This window comes from Athene cunicularia (genome assembly GCF_003259725.1).
Source record: "Athene cunicularia isolate RWA chromosome 10 unlocalized genomic scaffold, athCun1 chr10_part1, whole genome shotgun sequence".
NCBI lineage: Eukaryota > Metazoa > Chordata > Aves > Strigiformes > Strigidae > Athene > Athene cunicularia.
This window is the reverse complement of record NW_020799112.1, coordinates 3,396,190-3,419,052: the sequence shown is the minus strand read 5'-3', so window position 1 is coordinate 3,419,052 and position 22,863 is coordinate 3,396,190. Positions and strand designations below refer to the sequence as shown.

The 22,863-nt window shown below is 40.7% G+C and overlaps 1 protein-coding gene across 4 annotated transcripts in view; it reads left to right on the top strand.

The window, feature by feature from the left end:
• Positions 1-22,863, top strand: part of TMEM266 (transmembrane protein 266) — a 70,618-nt gene that overhangs the window by 34,236 nt on the left and 13,519 nt on the right. For all 4 annotated transcript variants that reach the window (XM_026855952.1, XM_026855953.1, XM_026855951.1 and 1 more), the window contains exons 7-10: positions 958-1,014; positions 2,797-2,935; positions 4,395-4,510; positions 14,623-14,809. In XM_026855952.1, the coding sequence (XP_026711753.1) occupies positions 958-1,014; positions 2,797-2,935; positions 4,395-4,510; positions 14,623-14,809 (499 nt within the window). The remainder of the gene's footprint in view (positions 1-957; positions 1,015-2,796; positions 2,936-4,394; positions 4,511-14,622; positions 14,810-22,863) is intronic.

Here is a 22,863-nt window from a genome sequence, read left to right as displayed (position 1 = left end):
CATGGTCACCCCTCACAAATAGGCCTGCTGAGCTCTCTGTCACTAGTACTGCTCTTTAATGTAGAAAGTAGCATTCTGATCATCTTTTCAAGGCACACAGCTGCAGTTAGGCTCTTCATGTCTGTAGTGTCTGTCAAAATCTGACCTTGATGTTGCTATTGGCAGAAAACATCCCTACCAGTTACGCTTTTATGTGAATTCAATTCCAATCATTAGTTGGCTGATTGATTTTTTAAAAATTTTTTTTTATTGCGTTTTCTGAAAGCTGGGTTAAAAATTAGGAAAGATGCGTTGGATTTTTTTTTAATGGGAATTCACCATTGGTTCATTCTGTGTTGTTTATTCCTCTCTTCTAGCTACTGATGCTACTTATAGCTGGTTTGCTTCCTAGAGGAGGATCACAGAGATATTTTTCTCCCTTATCCTATGACTTCTGGGCCGTGTACTCCAGAGTGGGAGAATAAGAGCCTCTGCTCTTCAGATTGATGAAATGTCAGTACCTTTAGGCATCAAGAGGGAGCAGTGCCTCTTTTCTTAGAAAATAGTAAACACTGGCATATCAAAGATTAAAAGAAAAGAGAATCTTCCCCCTTTCCAACTGAGGGGGCCCCACAGTGGATCTTATGTAGGCTTGGGTCAGGGGAGTGGAGTGGGGAGGGCTGGTAATCTAAATCTCACAAGTCTAAAAGTGAAATTTTAGGAGGGTGGAAAGACTGATGAACATTTGAACTTGGAACTTGTTTATGGAAGTTTCACTGAGTCAATACAGTGGTTGGAAAGCAATACCTGCTTGTATAATACAGAAATGTAGCTATTTCGAGATCCTCATTATTCAGAAGAAATGCATAATGCTTAAATAAGACAAAAAATGATCCCCTAAATAGATAAAGGACTAAATGTTTATCTAAAATTACAGTAACATTCATCATCTTTTTTTCCCCTGATCTATTTTACTAGACTATTTTGAGGATTGTGGTCCTTGGCATATGGGATTACATTGAAAACAAAATAGAGGTAAGCACTCTTACTCATTGTACAGTTTTCCAGGCAGACACAGTAAGAATATTAAGAACTGCTTTGGGTAGGTTTGTTATAGATCTGATGCAATATATTATCTTTTAACTCAGATAAATATCCACATTCTTTTTACTGTATGCGTGTATACATAGCTGTATGATGCAGTCTTTTTTGTGGTGAGATTCAGAAGAGTGACATATTTGGAAATATTCTATTAAGGGAGGGCTTGTGACATTTTTCCTTTGTGTCTGTCTGTTTTGTTGTTTAGAGCTATGCTTGTCTAACTGTTGATACTGCTACCCTGAGATAATGAGCAATATGAGTGAGGACTGTAGTATGACTTGTGTAACCCCATTTCTGTAATCAAGTTGAAATTAGAACTGGTTGAAAAATTTTGTGTAGTTTTCTGATAGAAAATACTGGTTTGGCAAACCCCCCCAATCTTATTGTGAAATTATTTTAAAATTAAACCTAATTACAATAAACACCGTAATTTGTACTTCAATTTAAAAATTAGGTAGAATGTGCATACTGTTGCAGAGGCAGATAAGGAAATACATGTGTAATAAATAACACATAATCCCAGTCTGAGCAGAAATCTTGATCAGGAAAATTGAAAGCTCTTTATTGATGCTGTCTGATAAACTGATACTGCACAGGGTGCACCAGAAGAAAATCTGGGTTTTCTCAGAGCTTGTGAGTCTAGAGGCTTGCACATTTTTGTAATAAAGTTGTAAATCTTTTAACTTGTTTTGTTAAAAAACTGAAGTGAAACTTAAATTATTGATTCAGAGATTCTTATTATTAAAGCTAAATGCAGTGATTTCTGATAATTCATTCTAGTAATTTGAAATGGAGTGATATTGTTCACTGCCCATCAAATGGAGGCAGTAAGAAGTGTTTCTTTTCAGTACACTGAATTGTTATGCTCAAATCTGAATGTATAGTGCTTATAAAATCTGTGTCCTGCCTCCTTATGCAAACCATTAATCAATGGTTTTTGGCAGCTGGGAAGGGTCTCAGTAGGAATGAGAATGTGGTATTCTGTTCTATCCTGCTAGGCGAGTGTAAGTCAGACATAACGCTGTTGCCAGTTTGCTCTGAAATGTATTTGCTTACGCATTTCTGTCTAATACTTTGTACAGTTGCCTTTTCTGATCTAATCCCAATGCAGCCAATGTCATACAAATCATTCTGAATAGTCCCAGTTGTCAAAATCCTTGAAAACCTAGCTGCCCCATAAAGGTGAGAGCAGGGAGTCTTTCTGTCTTGATGCACAGCCGTTCCCACACACGTTGTGTAGTCAGGACGTGGCAAAGAGCCATCAAGTCTCTTTGCTCCATCTTTTTCTACTTGTCTTCTTGATCTCTTCATTTAGACAGTAAGATCTATGGGCAGGGACTGTATCCTTTTTTGGGATGATATTATGCCAAGTAGTAGGTAATAAATACGAGTGATAATAAAACTCTTTAGCTGTAATAGCATTTAGGCTATCACTTCTGCTTGGGGATTCTGGCCAGTATTTCTAAATACTTTTCTCTCTCCCTGCCCTCCCACCACAGTTTATCTCTCCTCACCTCATAAAATGCACTAAGGAATTCTGTTGTGCTACCTAAAAAGCATGCAGCCTTTCTGTGGCTTGGCCACCTCTCCTGTCCCTTTCGAATATGTACCATAATTGCATTCTTTTGGGCAGAGTGGGAGCACTTCAAAACCCAAAGCAGGAATGACAAGGTTACAGTCTTGAGAAAGGGTTTGAAAAAACTGATTTCTCTCTAGGTGTTTGATGGTGCTGTCATAATCTTGTCCTTGGCACCAATGGTGGCCTCAACAGTGGCTAATGGCCCCAGCAGCCCATGGGATGCTATCAGCCTTATTATCACGCTACGAATATGGAGAGTGAAGAGGATCATTGATGGTGAGTGGTGATACAGTTTGTGACTCCCAAGACTTACCTGGCAGGCTGGAAAAAAAAAGATTTTAAAAATATGGAAAGATTGCTTGCCACCATTGCTTTCTTTCCTCATGTTTTAAAAGCACTGAACAGAGTTGACTCCCATAGAGTAGAGTAGATCTCAAGTTCATGACTGTATCTCCTGTTCCCTAGGAGCCTTTATAATTGATTGGTTTGTTTTCATCTTAGGCACCTTCACCTCCCCTATCCTGTAAAGTAAATGCCCTGACCTCCTTCCTGTCTCTTGCCACCAGTTGTCATTCCTGATTCTGCAGAATAACTGCATCCAATCTGCTTTTCTGATGTTTGCTGCACCCTCCCCATTTCCATACAGCTAGCTCTGTCTTGGGGCTTTCTTTTCCAAAATCTTGTCTGTAATACAATTTTTATGTCAGATTCCAGGAGCATTTTCGTACTATAGGGGTTCCATGCTGAAGGTGCTCTCTGCAATGCTGGTGTGCTGTATGTACAGCATAATAATGAAGCGTGTATCGGTATTGTTTTGCACAGAGCTCTGTGGGGAGGCACTGTGGGGGATGAGAGAGCCCCAGCAAGTCAAGATTGCGAAGATCAGAACTGGTGGCTGTACCTGGAAGCATGGGCTTTAGCACAGGCTACTTTGTGTTCAGCTGTTGCAGGCATTTCAGGTTACAGGGAAAAGAGATGATAGAGGGATAAATGAAGGGTCCCTTTGCTCATGTGTGAAAGAGTCCAGTTATTATTTTGGGGAAAGGTCATAGCCCTCAGAAGTGTACAAGAAAAGTTCAGGGTCTTGTCTATCTTCAGAAAATATCAAGAATTGCAATAGGCATCGAACAGCCTTGCTGATCAGCCTGAGTTTGTCAGAGTTATAACAGGAGCAAATTTTCCAGAGGTGTTCGGAAGGCCTATTGAAAACTGGGCTGTAGCATGAGAAGTAAAAGATAAATGCATTTTTGGTTTTTTTAAATACCCTTCCTAGTCTGCAGTTTCCATTAAGGACTTATTTCTTGCCACAAAGTCTAGGAATTAAATGCTTAGGGCTCTGGAAGAGTTCTTTTCCTAAGGGAGCCATGCTGTTCAGGTTTTAGAGGGGATGAGCCTAACTAACGAAAATCCTTCTACCCAGCAATTTAAGAAATCTGTGGTACCCACTGTAAAAGATCTGTATTAGTGCAGCAGAAGCTGGATGATTTTCAGCTCAGCCAGGTAAATGGAGGTCTGACAAGACAAGATCTAGACCCTACTGATGACATGCATTTCACATGTTAGAAATCCTTCCTCAGGAGAAGTACTCTAGCGCTAGTTCTATAAGAAATGCTCTAGTTCTCTACATACAAGTGGAAGGGGTGACATTATTTGGCCTGTTAAAAAAAAAAAAAAAAAAAAAAAAAGGAAAGAAATCACAGCTGGGTTACTTTAAGTGCTTATTTGTGTTTTCCAGCATATGTCCTTCCAGTGAAAGTGGAGATGGAGATGATGATTCAGCAATATGAGAAGGCAAAGGTTATTCAAGATGAGCAGCTGGAAAGACTAACCCAGATCTGCCAAGAACAAGGGGTAAAGTTCAGTTATGTCTTTATTTACGGATAGCTTGTCATGGTAAATGAAATGGTTCATGTACTTTGCTGCAAGCTAAGGTTTGAGAAGTATCACTAGGACTCCTGTTGTAAGGTGACTGGTCTCAGTGTTAAGGAAGTGTTACTGCAGCCAGGGTATTGTCAGCATGCTATTTGTCAAATAGCAGTTGTCTCCCTCTGCTGCCATGCTTGTGTTTTTTTTAAGATGAGGAAAATAAATGTGATGAATAGAAAAAGAATACTTCCAGTAGGTCATTTGTTGAATTAGTACAGATAGCTTGACATAATACTAAGAACATGCAAAAGTCATTGCCATTGTTGGAGACTGCAGCTATATTAGGGCTGTATTCCTAGGAAAAGTATATGCAGTTGAAAGTTACTGAGTCTCCCTGCTTTAAATGCAGAAGGCAGCTTCCCTGTAGGTCGGTCAGACTCTTTTGGCAGATTCAAAATGTTGCAAGCAGAAGGTTCTAGTTGCTGGAAACAAGTAAAGATTTAAGACTCATCCCAGGCCCCCAAATGTTCGTGACTTAGCCTTGAGGTAAGGGAACCTTAAAATATCTCAAATTAATATATTTACATGAAAAAGGTGTAAAACCACTGTTTGTGGAATGAGCTATGAGGTTTTGCAGTTTGCCTCATGCAAATGAGTTCTTGAATGACTTCCTTTAAAGTAGAAACCAGGGATGTATGTTGAGGTCCAGTCATTTGAGTGACCATCAGACCACCACAGAATGATCCCCCAAGTGACTCTCTCTTGTTTCAGTTGTAAGGGTAACTTGAGGTGTCCGAATAAATCCTGGAGATTTCTAGCTTCAGCTCCTCTCCCCACTTGTGGTTAGGTGATTTTCAAATACAAAATGAGGAGACCGTTAAGTCTGAATGGCTCAATCATTCAGAAAGGTGAAGGGCCTGACCAGACAGGAAGAGAGGCAATTTGTCCCAGAACAGACCAACTGCCCAAAAGCTGTATAATCTGAAGCAGGGATTTAGCTGCCTAACATACTTGTGAAACCACCAGTATGTAGACTTTTTTTATGGCTTTTTAGACTTAGTTCTAGGTCTCCTCTATCTCAGCCTAGGATTCTGCATTGAACTCTTGGTGGTGTTAGGCTGCCTTGTCTGTGTGATGAATTTGGAAGGCCATTGACAGCGTGTGTCATTTCATAACACTGTTTTTGAGTCTCTCACATTAACAATAAATAACAAGTATCAAAACCTTAGGCTTGACTTTTGCCAAAAATTAGTTACTTCCAACTATGTAAGTATCTTCAGTGGTAAAACTGCAGTCCTCTTCATGGCAACTTTGCACAATGATAATGATTCATGCTTCTGTCATGGCTGTGAAACAAACTGAGAAATTATATATACCCAATTTTCAGGGGAGACATTATCCTTTGAACAAATGCACTAGGCAAATGTGTGATTTCTTGAGTCCTGTTGCAGTATTTTGTCTGTCAGACCATGCTATTAGGCTAAAGTTCTTGACAGTCATAAAGTTGAAAAACATTAATTTTTTAGGAAATATATAGCCAGATAACACTCCCAATCACAACACAATTTTCAGTGTTACTGTTTCATAGTCTTTGAGTAAAGGTGGGCTCATTACCCCAAGTAGGCTTCAGGAACAGCTTCTAATGCTCTCCATTCTGATACATGTACTCCTTATCTGCATGCCTGGCTTGCAAAATGTCTTAACATAGTAGCCCTAATCTGAGTTTTGATGGTTACAGCATAGCTGTATATCACACACAAAGACATGCTGCATTGGTAGATGAGTAAATCTGTGAAAACAGAGCAGGTTCTTTCCTAGCTTTCAAGTGTCATCAGCTATGGAAAAATACGGACTGTAGAAAAATGACAGCATACTAATCCCTCTTATTTTACTGTCACGGCTTCCTGCCAAACAAACGTCTCAGCTATATAATATGAGGTAAATGTACTAATTTGCTACAGTTAGCAACATAAGACATTGACAGAAGTACTACATCCTTCCTTTGTAAATTATTAGCTTCATAATTCAGTCAAGAACAAGTTGTCAGCAATATAATATTCACATTAACACTGTGTACAGTATCTGGTGGGAAAAATGTCTCTTAATGGTATTTAATGTCTAAAATTCTGCCAGGTTTTTGCTTTTTCATTTAATCATCTTTCCTGACCTTTTTTAAGGATTGCTCATTTGTGGAGTTTTAAGTGTGCATGTCTGTGTTTGTGAGTGAAGGTTTCCCTGCAGTAGTCTGGCTGTTCTCAAATCTGGAGCACCGCCAGGGAGGGATTCCAGTTTGCCTTGTCTGTGGGGTGCCACCTCTGGCATGGGCAGGTGGGATAGGTGGGAGCAGCCCATAGGGGTTGACCTGTTGCCTCAGGTGTGTGCTGGGGCACACCAGTGCCAGCCCAGGTAGGAAGAATGGGCAAGGCACCATGGTTACCTATATCCCAGCAGTGGATGTAGATACTGATTCATCCTGATGCTGCATCTTTGTGACCACACTGATGACTTGCATTTATTTAATAATTATTGACAGGGCTGAAAACATTCCTGTTAGAAATATTTCCCAGCACTTCTTTTTCTAAGATCCTGCGTTCAGTTTGCTACAGCTTTGCCACTTGTCAGGCAATTTGGCTTAAAATTCTCAAGGTCTAGCATTTTCTGCAGACAAAATTTAGTTTGAAAGTTTCAGACAAAATATTATTTCTGAAAAGGAACCGGGAAAAATAAATAGCCTGCTTTGTTCAGGATTTAAAAGAAGTAACTGGTGGCCAGTTCTCGGAGAAGTCCAATGCCTTCCTGTTTTGATGCTGGTACTTAACACTTGACAGGCAAAAATGGAGTTCTTGCTTTAAAAAAAATAAAACCAGGAAAGATGCAACCTCCCTTCATCTTACTTTTTGAATTCTATTTCTTTTGTCAGTTGTATATTTTTTTGGCTAGTGATAGAGTATCTAGGTAAAGTACATTTCCATTCCTGAATGACATTGGAGATGTACTTCTGCAAACATAAAAACTCTTTCCAGATGTTGATTTTTGGCTAGCCATACATCTGAAAACCAGAATATATTTTATAAATTATAGTTGCATGGACCACCACTTTGTTCTCTGTAGTATCCCACTGAAACTGTTTGAATAGTTTGCTGTTTTATTTATTCTCCCTTGGCCAAGAAGGAAGTCATTAAAAGGGAATGGAGCATGAGGGCAGTCAAGGCAGAAAATACTGAAAGGGCTGAGATGGCTGTACAGGACTTCACAAAACCCGAGAAACATTAACAATCACAGTAATGGGCATTTCTAAAAAAGAGTAAAGGTAAAAACATCTCACTGCAATTACTATCAAAAATATGAACAAGACTATATTGCTGATGGTATTATCGGAATAACTTAAGTTGCAATACAAAGTTCCAAAGTTTCATTAACAATGCAAATTCCAGTCAAGGAATCACCTGTAAAGGAATTTCCTTTTCTGATAATAGATCTACTTATATGATCTTTTCTGCTTAACTTTCATAAGAGTCATTCCGCTGAGTACAGTCCAGCCAAGACTGTATTCAGCCTTATCGCAAGAGCTTCTTTTTTGTCAGCTCCTTTAGAATTGGGGTTTTCATCATTCTCTAAGCTGCAACAACTATGGAAGCTATAATTTCTTTTTTATCTTGGAATATAATTTGTACAACAGCTGCTGGTTTAATGACAGGGCTATTTAGCTGGTAAAATTACCTATCGGAGAAATAACTTATGTTATCCTTTTGCAATAGTTTTAATTTATTTCTAACTACCAGTCATTTTCTTGATGAATGGAAGGCAGCCAAGGTCATCCCATGTTTCATTCTGCCTGTAAATCATTAGTTTGCAACTGTCTCCTGATCTTTATTGTTACCAACAATGGCTAAACTAATGGAAATAAACATTGGATTGTATCCCAGTGGCAGATGAGTTTTAGGGCAGGGCATTCTGTACAGACAGCACTGATAGGATTGAGCAAAGTTATTGCTCCTGCATTAGACACAAGTAAGCTGCTGGCTAAAATGTTCACTGATCTCTCTGAAACTATGTCAATCATGCTCTGTGGCTACACCATCAAACAGTAGTACTATATGATTCACTGGTAAGTCCCTTTTTGAGTCTTACATGCATGTTGTAAAATATCAGATAGGTTGAGTCACATATTTTATAAAACCAGGCATGTAAACTGAAATGGTATCTAGAGCACTGTCATTTTACCTGCTTATAAATAATCACCTAAGGCATTCTTTGAGTGAGGAAGTGCACAGGTGTGCCCCATAGTTCTTTCTGGTTTGTTTCCTGCCAAAATATTGCAAAGTTTATGCCACAAGAGGACATGTAACAAATTTTGAAAACATGAAGTAAATTTACCATCAATTAACTTTATGCCTGAAAATCTAGTTACTCATTCTTATGAGATGGTCTGTATCTCCCTTTTTATTGGTAATACGTGTATTTTCACGTTAGCCGCATGTATTACACCTTTATTGATGGCTTCAGCTCCCTCATGGGAGGGTGTAGCCAAACTCTTCTCAGAGGTGTACAGTGACAGTACATAAGCTTGGAATGTGCCAAATTCCTATTAAAAATAAAAACAAACACTTCACTAGGAGAATGGTCAGACACTGTAGCAGACTGCTGGGAAGGTTGTGGTATATACAACCCTGGAGATAATCAAAACTTGACGGTACAGTTGCTTTTAGCAACCTGAGCTAAATGGACTTGCTTTAAGTGGGGTGTTGATCTACGTGACCCTCACAGGTCCATTTCAGCCTAGGTCTTGCTGTGATTCTATGAAGTTTTCAAATATATTTTTTCCATTGCAAAGTATGTTAGGAACTTACTGATAAAGGAACCCACCAGAAGCTACCAAAGTATATGTAATTAAAGATAATGAATAATGAGGTGTCCTGGTAAATAATACCAGTAGCAGTCTCAAGTGGACCAGTGCTGTTTGTAATTACCTTGAGTCATGAGATGGTTCATATTAGTATTCTTGATCACAACAATTTATCTTCCCCATAACAGTGTTATTTGCCCACTGGCTCTCTGGGATTTCCAAGATTCTCAATACAAAGTTGATACTATGAGTAAGTCTTAATTTAAACAAATCAAAGCATGTGTATATGTGTATACCTGAAAATATGAAACAGAATTTTCTCAGTACAGTTCTCATGCAGCACTCTGTATTAGAGTGGCTCAGATCTACATTCAGATATCTACATCAGCTCCTACTGCAAGTAGAAATTTCATATGTTTAACTTGGCCTAGAATTTTTACTTAAAAAGACTGTTATATTTTATACGTTTTAATGATTTATTTAACCTGCCCTGGACTGTATGACAGGCAGCCAGAGCAATCTCATTAGGTCTTTTACACATTAGAACTGCCCGAGGTCAGTGTTCAATATGATGTTCAATAGATATAAGCATGTACAACATAATTTGCTCATGCAGTCTCTCATAACACCTGTAAGGAACACCCACTTCTTAGAGTTAACCTTTGTTTTTAGTGCGTTGTTTTTAGTGGCTAAAAATGTATTCCAGCTTCTACAATATCATGGGATAATTTTTAAGTAAGAGTTTGAAACAATTAATATTGAACTGATTTTTGGGGTAGATGCATGACTTTTGTGAGAAAAAAATACCTGTTTCTTGTTTAATTTTTCCTAGATACTTTATTGCATGTCCTTTCATTTTCTGAAATTAATCCTTATGATAAATGGTGATTTCCTCCATACCACCCAGTCCCTTTTTGAACATGCTAGAGACTTAGAGAGTTCAGGTTTGCATTTGGAGGCAGCATATTGTATTGGGTTTTGGCTGTGTCTGTGACAGTTACAGTTCTGCATCTCTGTGGAACACCTATGATCCCTTTGCATCAGTAACAGTGAATGTGGGAGTGAGACAAAGACCATTATTACAGTGGATACCCTCTTTGTCAATAAAAAAGTTACAGCTACACAACAGTATTTAATTCTAGCTTTCTACTGTTATAATGACTACAAAGACTTCAGGGCAAACACGAATGTGACCTGGAAGCTGACCATCTGAGGTAATGGGAAAGTGGGAGAGGTCTCTGTTAACCAAAGCTGCAGCTGTGTGATTTTGTAGGCACCATCAGTTTGTGCTGTTACCTTTCTGAACATCTCTATGTGCTATTATTCACCTTGCACATGATGATGTGCTGCTTTACTGTGCCTAGGAATTCAATCCTGATATCTGCTCTTGACAGTCTCATGTTCAGTTTGGATTTTAGACCAGCTGAACTAGCTCAATGTTAAGAGCTGAAAGTAAGACAAGCATGTGGATTGTGTTTGCAGCTAGCAATAAAAGAGGGTTCATATATCACTTAAAAAGTTGCAAGTCCTGCATATGCTTCTCATCCTCAGGCAGTGGATGAGGGAAGTGTTGCATGAGCCAAGACATCAGGTCTAGGTTTCAGTTTCTGCTAGAATATGACATTTGTGCGATCATCTTAAGTGTTTTGCCAATTATCAGGCCTAGCATAAAGGACACAGCCAGCATAAAGAAGAACCAATAACCAAACCATGTTTGATACAAAAGGGTCAGTACATGGGTGAGCACTGGGGGTACAAACAAGTCAGTCAGATGATACATAATCGACATCAATCCCACTGACCCCAACAATGACACCACATGACCAACAATGGGTGGAATAAATGGTGACATGCAGTCTCCCATAGAAGGGATGGGAGACAACCGAGTCAACAAACCAAACACATAAGACCAAGGAAGCCACACACTGAATCTCTACACAGCCCGTGTTTACAAAAGCCAGACCTGACTGGAGCCCAGTCCCAGGGAGGCGGGAGGTCCTTCCCCAACAGGGAACTCTGCACAGGGCATCCCCCTCACAGACAGACACTGCCCCTCCTGCAAGGGGTCCCAGCTTTATCCCTCTGTGGGACACCTGACCTTGGGTTACTTACTGCAGGACCCCTGGGGCTCCTTTACCCCATGGCTCTGTCTGCCAGGCCACCGCACCCTGGAGGGAAGCCTAAAGGCAAACTCACCCCCCCTTTGTGAAGGGCTGTGGGAATCACCCACATGTCAACCTTAATTTGGGGCTTGGGGTTGAAACCCCAGCATTTCAATAAAGCAGGTGCTTCGTCTGCTGCTGGAGGCACAAGCATGTATTACTGTCTTTCAAACATAAGATGGCAGCAAAGCCCCTTCTGGTTTTGACGTTGCCAGCAGTACTAGCTGTTCACCTGTACAACTGTGGTAGTAATTTTCTCTGGGGATTCCAGTTTCTCATGCTGTCTGTGTGGTTGGGATTCAACCAAGATAGTAATTCCCCCATATAAATAGGAAATAAAGAATTGTTTGGACAACGTGTAGTTGTCCAGTGTGGTGATCCCAGTAATGGTTGCAGACTGCTACTCTTTGTCAGGCATGTCCAGCTGGGTAGTTCATAGCTTGTTGGCAGAGCCACATTAAACAATAAAAGTTATGAACTCATCTATTAAAAACTGGATGGTGACTGGGCATGGAAATTTTAAAGATTGGCAATAATCTGTGGATATTTGGAAATGCTTACTTTATTGATTGAAACATGTAAGCAGTCATCAGAAAGTCTGTCTCTTCCCCCATTTTTGCTGTAGGTTCACTGTAGTAGGAGAGATCACCTCATGTGCTCCTTTTTCACATCTGTGAAATGCAGTGATTCCCTTCAAGCTTTTGGTTGTTACAAGGTTGAGCCAATCTTTGTAAATGCTTAAACTGGTTAAACTGGGTGTAATGCAGAAATACAATTGTTGAGATGTCATTTAGGTGGTTTTATCTATTTGTGTTATAAAATACTTGCCAATTTTTTTCACTTCCATGAAAACGAAATTATATCCTGCCTTGGCCAGAGTTAATCATTTTAGTGGCAGTATTTCTTTTTCTAACACACAGGAATGATTTTGAAGGATGAAATGTAGAAAACCAGCAATGATGCCTAATTCGTATTGACTTTTAGTTTGAGTTAGGTAAGTAGATATGGTTAGGCAATCTTTTTTTTAAAAAAAAAAATCACCAGATTTATTTTTTGCCTATCATGTTTGAGTGCATTTCTTCCTTTAAACCAAGGGAAAAGGTATCTTTTTCCCATTAAAGATGAACATAAGGGTATCTTTTTCCCATTAAAGATGAACATAAGATATTTTGAGAGGTTTTTTTTAATGTTAAGGATAAACCTGAAATTCTGTGTTGTAAATTTGGACTCCAGACAGTCTTTTCATGGCTTAATGACACATTCATACTGGCACCTCTGGTATGGCATGGGCACCTTAAGCCTCAGGAAGCTTATGGCTGGCTGGGAAAAGTGTTAGCACTACTAGTTTGTACTTTTTCCTAGCTGATAGGTTAACACAAAACCTACCATCTGGGATCTGCCATGGAGGTTTCATTGAAGGAATCAAGGAGCAGGGCTGTATTTTGATACTTGCTGATACTACCCAACTCATCTGACTGTCACTGCCAGAGGATCTTTGGTTAAGAGCAATGAGCATTTCATGTGGCCAGCTGTCTGCAGCTGCCAGACCTCTGTCCACTGATTTCAAGGCAGAGAAAAAGCTGTGTGCTGTGTTAGATCCCTGTATTAGGTGGTTTGAATGTGATCTGGAAAGCTTAAACTGCCCTTTTGCTCTCTAGATTTGAGTCTTGCAGTGAGCCTTCCAGTTACTGTAGTTCCTTCCCTTATGCTCTGCAAAGCTAATAGTCTCCAGATGTGGTAAACTGGAATCCCTTTTTCTTTCCTCTTTTTTTCTTCCTAAAATCTGTGGAAACTCTGCCTTGTTTCCTCTCCAGTTGTTTACACAAGTTGGAGGAACTGCTGGTGCTCTCCAGTGTGCCAGGGGTTTGTGCCTTGTCCAATGTGGACCACAGTGGACAAACTAGGTCTGCTGATGGATTCCAAAATCTGACAGCAAAGTAGATTTGAGTCAGCATCTGAGGGGCAAGAGCCAGAACCAGATTAACGTAGCCTCCATGCTATTACACGCCAGTTTTCAAGCATCGAGGTGCTAATTCCATCTTTGTTGTAAATGCAGAATGACAGGTGCAGTGTGGCTCGCCATAGCATCATGCTCTCGGATGGCTTTTCAGGCCTTGAACTATGGGAGGCCCAGCAATGCTAAATTTTAAATGCCTTAGCCTATTACTTGCCTCATTTGCTTTTCCCTCTCAGACTCTCTATAATTAGACATGACTTGGTCACTGCTGTACCACCGATCTTAAAAGGAGTTTAAAAAAAAAGGCAGTTCTGCCATGCAGCCCTATAGCCATGCTGGATGACAGAGGGGGAGGACTGTGGGATTTTGTAGTGCTTACATAAGGGTTTAGAGGGTCTCTGCAGCCTCCTCAGAAGAATTTTTTTCCTTCTTGTGTTGTGGAAGACTTGTGGCTGTCAAACATAAGAGAAATATGCTGTGTCCATCAATAGGATTGTACCTGGTAGTTTATGTCATTTTGTTAGGTGTCTGCTTTATAACACCAGTTATGAAGCAAATCTCCACCTGACTGCAAAAAGTTTTTAACTGCCATTGCTCATATATTTGAGGGGTGTGGCCAGAAAAGTGGCAACCTTCCTCATGGTTTTCTGCCCACCGTTTAGTACAGAAGATTTCAAGCTGGCAGAGGACTGTGGTGTCCCTCCCCCTTGCCCAGTTAGTAGGGGAGGATCATTTTGGGTACTGCTTAGAGATCCTCCCTCCACAGAAATAAATCATCGTTACAAAGTCTAGCAGGTTAGAGACGTTTGTTATGAACCTAAATGCCTGTTGAGTGGTCGTTTTTAAATATTTCATTTGATTTCACTGTTAGATCTGTTAAAAATTGTCCAAAATCATATCTTCAGGATGTACACATGTACAAAATAAAAGATTATGTAAACAATGGTCCAGCTCACGTGGGCTCTGGAAGAGCATCAGCAGCTTGGACTGTCATCCCAGCTCAACCACATTGTATTTGCTGTCACCAGTCTGTAGTGGTTCAGTGATAAAATGAGTAATAGGTGCCCAGCTGTAGGATATAGACTTCTGGCCATGCTTATATGACATCAGTATGTGGTGTTTTTTCCTCTAGTTTGAAATCAGGCAGCTGAGGGCCCACCTTGCTCAGCAGGATTTGGACCTGGCTGCAGAGAGAGAGGCTGCACTACAGGTCCCACATGTACTGAACAAACAGAGCAGCAACCGGTACAAGGTGGTAGCAACTGAAGATTCAGATGATGAAGCCACTGAGAACATCACTGAGTTGCGACCTCCACGAGGTGAGTGCTGCCTGTGTGCTGCTACCTGCTGGCACAGCTGATCCCTTACATGGAGTTACTGAACCCACGAAATACTTCCACTCTACCAGTGAATTGGTTACTTTCCCTGGAGACTGCATTTTCCCATTTTTGCAGAGAGTCTGCTTTGAAGTGGCAGGAGCTGTTGTATTTATGAACAGATTCTGAAGGGAGCCAATAAAATGACTCAGGAAGAAAATGACTATGATGTGCCTTCCCAGTGTCCTCATGATTATATCCATCAAACAGTAAAGAAGCAGCAGCCAAATCAGAATTGGCAAAAGGATAATCACTTAGAGGTAAAAGCAGGGAAATTGAGAACATTTCAAAACAGTTTTGGTCTTTGTCCACTTGCATTTCTGTGGTTTAGAGAGGACTCATGCATTAACTGTGAAGTTTGCCTTACCTAGAGGCTGTGCTCTCACCAGATTGCTTAAAACTGCCAGTGCTGGACAGCCCTGCTGTGCTTGGGCGGGCAGCTCTGGTGCCAGAAGAGGGGTGATGCGCTGTGTAGGCAGCTCCTGCTCAGATGTCCAAGTGCCACGTGACTATGGTGAAGAGCAGTCCATATCTGTGAGCTGTCTGTCGGGCAGGTCTGTGGTTCAGGGGAATATCAACAGTTATATTTACTTGGATCCATCTTTATTACACAAGTGCTAGACTGGAGGTGTTTTTGGAAAAGATGGAGCTCTCTTTCCTGTGATCCCCCAACCCTTAAAATGGAGTACAGAATGTGTCCTGATCTCAGTAACATTTAATATAATTCTCCAGAGGAGACAGCACTTTCTACCTTAGTGATATGTTAGTCTTCTGTGTACATCTTAGCTTGATTATTTTAGTAGATGAGCAGTATGTGAATATGTCTGAATTAGAGGTTTGCATGGTATCTTTATTTTGGTCAAACTCCTTAGAATTCAAGACACAGAAGTATTTTAATCAATAGGCTTAAGAGAAACAGCTCACCAGACATTTTCAAATGATAATCCATTCCACTCTCTACATAGTCATGAAAGCATGTAGAAATTGTTTTTGTTTTTTCCTCTTTATTATATTGAAGCGCTAGCCACAGTTCAGCCATTAATTATTCCTGATTTGAAATTGTATTTAAAAGCAGTTGAGCAGACTGCCCCCTAAAATGCATTTCTGCCTTTTTTTGTAGTATTTCAGAGGTTTCCCCAGTGGATATATTATAATTTATGCATGTGTTCCTTGAGGGTTACATTTGAAACTGGAGAGTGTTGTGCACATTATAAGGAGGCTTGCTGAAATTTTAGAGCTGTGGAGATTCATCTAAAAATTCTTCTTTCCAAGGTATTTATTCAAACATCCAGGTTAACATGATCACTTACTGTTTGTGTCTACCTGTAAAATGCTGGCCACATGTGCATCAAAGTAGACACACAATCTTCAGGATTGATTTCTACTTTCAGTTAGGTTACCTCATTAGAGAGCTTCGTGCTTTTCACTGAAAAAAGATGCTCAGCTAACAAGAAAATATAAGAAAGCATGTTATGTATCAGGTAAGTTTTGTTTTATTTAAACATTCATATTGAGTATACAGAATTAATTTCTGATTCCGAGAAATCATCTAAAAATACCGGAAGAAATATTTTTTGTGCATTGTATCATATATTACACAAAAAACCTTTGTAGATGCATTGAGTGCTTGTCTTCAGAAGCTAAATTCGGGTTACTCTATTTTAACAATCGTCCTTTATATTGAATGAGGCAGGAGTTGGACAGAAAAAAATTGCCTGTGCCTTATAGCAAGGGACACCCATCTGTGGTAGTGTACATCACAGTGGACTGCCAACAAGGGGCCCAATTAAGATTGCATGGGGAAACCACAAGCCAAGCAATAACGTTCAGTACTTTATTTCACAATCCAGGTAACAGTCAATTGAGGAGGAGGATTTTGCATGTAATTTCCTGGATTAGTTTGCAAAGGAAAGAAGTAGTAAGCTACCAAGGCTTTGAATCCTGCACTAGCAGTGCTTAGATTACCGCAGGACTTCAGAACCTCAACTAACAGCTTGAGAAGGCAGCTACCCCTGGGGATGAAAGATCATGAGCCAGCCCTGCCTGGCTCTTCTGCCTCCCCACCTCAACTTGGACTGTCTTCTCCAGCTCTCCCAGCACCAACTTGCACTCCCAGTAATAACACGGACTGTTGCTGCAGCAGCTTTTGCCAATATCACTTTGGCATGCCACCAGCATTTTCTTCATCTACCCCATGGCCATTGTGACCAATACCTGTATCAGCAAAACCTAAATGTGGCACATCAGCTGCAGGTGCCTCCATCTGCACAGTGTGGAAGGGATGTAGGATCTCCCATCTCCCCACCTGCTCAGGCATGTGAAATACACTCCTGAGACATGGCTCTGCACAGCACAGACAGCTGAGATGTTTCCTGTAGGTCATTTCTGTATCTTCCTGCTTCTCTCGTGCTGTGGTTACACTGGCTGTGCTTTCTTCAGGGCTTTCCACACCACTTGCTCTGCCTGGAACTGTAAGCCACCAGTGTTTTAGCTCCTGACTTTTGGGTCAAGGGTTATGTTTTGCAAGTTATACTCTGTGTCAGACCACATTAGGAATTGCTTTGCACCCATTTTCTCTAAGCTGTGTTTTTTCCTTCTTAAAGATTACAGGGTAATGACTGCAGTTAATTGTTCTGTGTGCCACATGGCATTTGTGACCTTTGAAAAATATCTGCAGTTGCCTATTACACCGACTAGTTGGAAGAAAAATAAGGGACCAGGTTGCTAATACTGTTAAAATAAAAGCTACAGTTGAAAGCTGCAATTCAGCTGTTAGGCAAAACAGGCTCTGATGTGCTGTTCTCTTATGCTCTGGCAGAACATTAGCTATATAACATTATATATAACATTAGCTATATACCTACATATAACAGCTGAGGGTAGGGTATGGCATGGAATGCATGTGCTTGTGCCAAACTTAACTTTTGTCAGCCATCAAAAAGTCACTGTCTGGAGAACCCCAAATTCTGCCAAACCAGCAAGCTTGAGTTGGCTAGAGAACATACTGTATGAAAAAATGGGATATTCCATCTCAAGCTAATCTTATTTCCCCCATCTATGTTGAACAATGGAAACATTGAGTGCAGAATACTTTACCACGAGGGGGTTATGGAATAAGAAAGCACTGAGACTTTTTACTCATTTCCCTACCTGGGAGTTTTATGGGATAGTGCATAAGTTAAAGCTCCTCAGGGGAAGCTATAGCTTGTACTCTTGTATTCACACTGGATTTTCTGCAACCATTTACTACAACCTTCAGTAAAGTCAGTCAGGTAACCCCAGCATCACATGGTACATGCTGCACTTCAGGGAATTTGTGTAGAGACACACACTGTGGCCTGCACCAGGAGAGGACTGCATGTGCTGGCTGATCTGGTAGCTTTCAGTACATGTTTTCACCTAGCTTTTCTTTCTGCATATCTCTTTCTTTTTGTATCTGAAGTGCCTTAATTGGTGGTACAAGACTGGGAGAGGCAAGAGCTCTAGGCAGATGGTCAGTGGGCTCTGAAAGTGTCCTGTAACTCCCCAGCTAATATTTCATGCCCTTTCTTGAAGGACCACTTCTTGAGGCCATACAGGCTGTAAGCTTTTAGTGGCCTGGTTGGTCCTATGCTAATTCTTTGAATAATGAGCTGCTTGCTGCCTCACATGCTTCTATCCTCCCCAGAGCAGTTCACTGAGAGACCTTCTAACACTGTAGGAATAATTCTGTGGACAATGTATGGCTATATGGTATTTTATAATTAATTTGGCTAAGAAGCAGGAAATTTTTCAACTTTAACTTGCTCGGAACTGAGGTTTTATTTGTCTTTCCAAAAAATTGATCGCCAAAGCAGACAAACATGAAGGCTAAAACACAAGCTTCAGCGTGCATGTCAAAGGATACCATTATCCACACCAGAAAAGATGATGGACTCGAGAGAAGGGCAGGACTCAGAGCTATAAACACAGGGCAAAGCTGTGACATTTGCTGCACTGTGAGCCTTTACTTACTTTCTCTGCTTCAGTTTGTAAAGAGCTTAGAGTGAAAGCTGTTGCATGTTGAATGCACAGCAGCATCGCTAATGATTTTCGGGACCATTGTGGTCAGCCTTTCTTCTAAGAGCAAGGGAAATAGCCTAAGTGCGGTCATCTCCTTTCTTCTCGGAGATGGTTACCATTTGATGTAATGGCAAATATTATCCTATCTGTTCATCTCTATAAAGGAAGTTTTTACCCTTACTGAGTTCTTACTTTGTACAGTGTATAACTGCTCATAGTCAGAATAACATCTAATGTTTTCTGCTCCTGCACAAATCATTTTTAGTGTTTGGTATACAAAGTTACAGGCTTCAGGGAATGCCAGGTTCACAGTGCCCCATATAGCCATTAATACTTCCTTCCAAAATTTATTATTCTTTAATCTCTCCCTTAATATATGAATTAGTGTCCCTATTGGAAATTCCTCATTTTACTGCATATATCATTTCAGTTTTTGAAATTCTACAGTACTACTACTGCCGAAAACTTATTTTAGGTATTCTGAGTCAAATCTCCATTTTTATGGGGTTAACAGTAAGTCTTTTGCTTTGAGGTACTGCTGCAATTTATCATGCTTGAAGAAAAGTAAAGGTTACTCTCCCCAGAGGTACCCACTGTTTTGTGAGAAAAGTGGGATATTGGGAAGGGAATGTGAAAAATTCTGGAGCTTCAGAGGGCTTCCCTTAAGATTATTCATTAGCTTTGTGAGAAGGCAAAGCAGGGCACTGGAACGGATTTTATCAATTGTTCCTTGCAAGGTAGTCTGAGCTGGTGGAACACTTTTAAACTCTTAAGCTGGTTTCTTTCATCGTCATCTGTTAGTGCTCTAAGAGCGCCCTGTTACTGTAGGACAATAGATTAAAAGTAGTTTATGGTTATTTTCAAATGTTGAGATGTGTCTACTTTGAAACCTACTCCAGGAAATGGTTATATCTTAAGTGTACTCTGCTTCCTGGTTAAGCTCCATGTATCTGTGGAAGAGTGAGGGTTTGGCTTCTCTATAGATGCTTCTTTTAGGCTTTGTGGTTCTCTGTGCACTGATCATCCAGGCAGGAATCAAAGGAATTAAACCTTAAGCAACACTTACATCAATGTGTATGTAGTTAGTGAAGTTAGGCTCATAAATTTCATATTCACCAAACGGGTGGGGTAGAAACTTTTGACTTCCAGAGGTGGTGAGCATACAGTCATGTGTGTGAGGTTGAAGTTGTCTCCCATCATTAATGTGAAGAAGTGTGAAGAAGTGTGAAGACGTTGCTGACAGGTAAAGGAACACAGAACCGGAACGTTTTCCACTGTCCATGCATGCAGCCCCTTTCACAGTAATCTCTTTCATAAACAGATCGTGCTGCATGTGACAGCAGTGATGTATTTTGCTCTCTGCTGCCATTATAACACTGTTCCAGCATCTCACTTTTCTAAATTATTGGAATTATTTTCCTAATTCTCAGTCAACATTTCTTTGTTGCCAGTAACAATTTGTTCTTGAATCCTTTTGCTTCAATTATTCTTCTCTTTTCCTAATGTTTACCCAGGAAATTGTTTTGTTGGTAGCCATATTCTTTGTCGACTTTTTTCTTTCTACACTCAACAAATGTGCATTTTGCAGAGACAGACCCAAGTTCCTCTGTGTTTGCTTCAGGCTGACTGTAACAAGCCAACTCAGATGTGGATCTGCTGATCCATATTCATAGAGAACAAGGTTGGAAGGAGCATTGAGAGGTCCCCCAGGCCATCCTCCAAAGCCAATCCTCCATGCTGACACACAGATGTGTTGCATCTGAGCCATGCTCAGCTCAGCACACACTGCTTTTGTAGCATGATCTGCTAAAGCGAGGGCCAAAGCCACCCAATTTGTTGTCACTTAAGCATTTTGGTTTTCTGTCCTGATTTTTCTTTCCCAGCAGTATCTGATGATAATGGAGCCTGTTCCGTATCCCAGGATTTCCTTCTGCACAACTTCCATCTCAGGTTGATTTCTGACTTAAAAACCAGACTGAATTGTTCTTATCTGTGGAAGATAATTTTGACAGTTCCTCTCAAGGTGGATTATCCACGTGCTCAGGCATCCATCCAACCTCTGCAGGGACTGGATATTCGTGTGAATGGAACAGTGGTGTGAGTACTGCAGCTCGGTCTCATGTGGCAATCTGCCTTCATACGGAAAGCAGGGGAAGTCTCCTGGAAAGTGCCAGCTGGCTGTTCATGTTTCCTATTGGCACAAACTTTCCATGTTGTTAGAGGGAAAAGGGAGAGAGACCTTCTAGGGCCAGCAAAGCAAAGGGGAAAAAACTCTGCTCAGTACATCTTGCACAAGACCAGAAGGGTGAACTAGACAGTACAGCACAGCCTAGGGAGCATGCATGTGCCTTGATGAATGAACACACAAGTGAGCAGTGAGCTGTGCTTGGACTGCTGAGAAAAGGAGGTTAGGTCTGGCTGAGAGTTTGGTGATGGTGAAGTTCAGATGGCCACGGTCAGACAGATCTGGATTGCCAGAGATTGCATGGCAATCTGCGGGGAAAACTCCCTGGGAAAGCTGCAGCTTCACTAGGGAATTTTCCCACGTGGATTGCCAGTCTGCTCTCAAACACCTATAGATGTCCTTTTTTATACACATTCTGTCTTCCTTTCTTACTGCACTACAGTGTCATACCAAAGTGTATCTTAGTGGATTCTACTGCAAAGTGTATTTTACACTACTTTTCTTTCCCAAATGCTTCTAAGTGGTAGTGATAATTTAAGGAGAAGACACCAGTGTCAGATAGCAGCGATGGAGATAAAAGATCTGCTTCTTTAGAAACGTCCTAGTAAAGATTGCTTTCTGGAAGAAAGTCAGGGTAAGATATTACTCTACTCTGATGATTCACATTCTCAGTGGGAGGTTACACAGCAGAAAAAATAACCTTCCAGTTCAGAAAATTCAGCTTTGATAGAGAGAAGGCAGGGATTATAGAACTAAAAAGAGATCTGCCTTGGGTGGAATGTCATTTATGTGATTCACCAAATTTATTAGGTTTTTATAGGGCCAGGAGAGAGAGATTACAACATTGTCTCTTGGGTCAGATGAGATTATATGGGACTGTACTCTAGTTTATTACTCCCTGAACCATTTTAGTGTGTGTTCTAAGTCTTGCAGGAAAAAAACAGGCAGATAACTTGAAAACCTTCATCAGACAAAACCCAATAGCTGTCAAAGATATCCTGACCAGGAACCGCATGCTTTTTCAGTAACAGAGATTTGGGTAGCAGATTAAGAGATGGTATTTACTTCTTGATTTGACTTTACTGTGCTTACAGCTTTGCAGAAGTGGTTGGTTGCAGTGTCAGGGAAGGCTGGTTTGGTTTTACATGAGATAGGTAGGAGTCTGAGCAGCTTCCCAACCAGACATTCCCTTCTGTCTAGTGAAAAGGCCTGATCATGTTGGAGTCAGCCCTGCTGTCTGTTCATGGTCCCATGTTACTCTGCTGCTTCACCTCTTATAAGGTTGCCATCTTCCACTGGCAGGTGAAGCAGTTCCAGATGTCTTGTTTTGTCATGCTGTTTTGGCAGTTATTCACACCCCACACTAGCTTGAGCAAATAAAGCTTGTGGACCATAAAGAACAGCCTGCTTCTGCTTGTTCCTTCTCCTGTCCAGCCAAACCTTCTCTCAGCTAAATTCCTCTACAGTGCTGCTGCGTATCTCACTGCTTCCCATCGCTCTCGCTTTCCAGGGAGGATTGTAGAACCACCCTTGTTCACCACAGGTTAGGATGGCTTTTCACATGAGAAAGAGCTGCCTCACTCTTCCTGTTCTACTTTCTCAACTCACAATTATTGGATCTTTGTCACCAGATTTGTCACCACATTTCCTGGGTGTGAAGGCTTATTCATTACGTGTAGATGTGGCACGTGGGGATATAGTTTATTGGTGGACTTGGCAGTGTTAAGTTTATGGTTGGATTCTATGATCTTAAAGGTCTTTTCCAACCTAA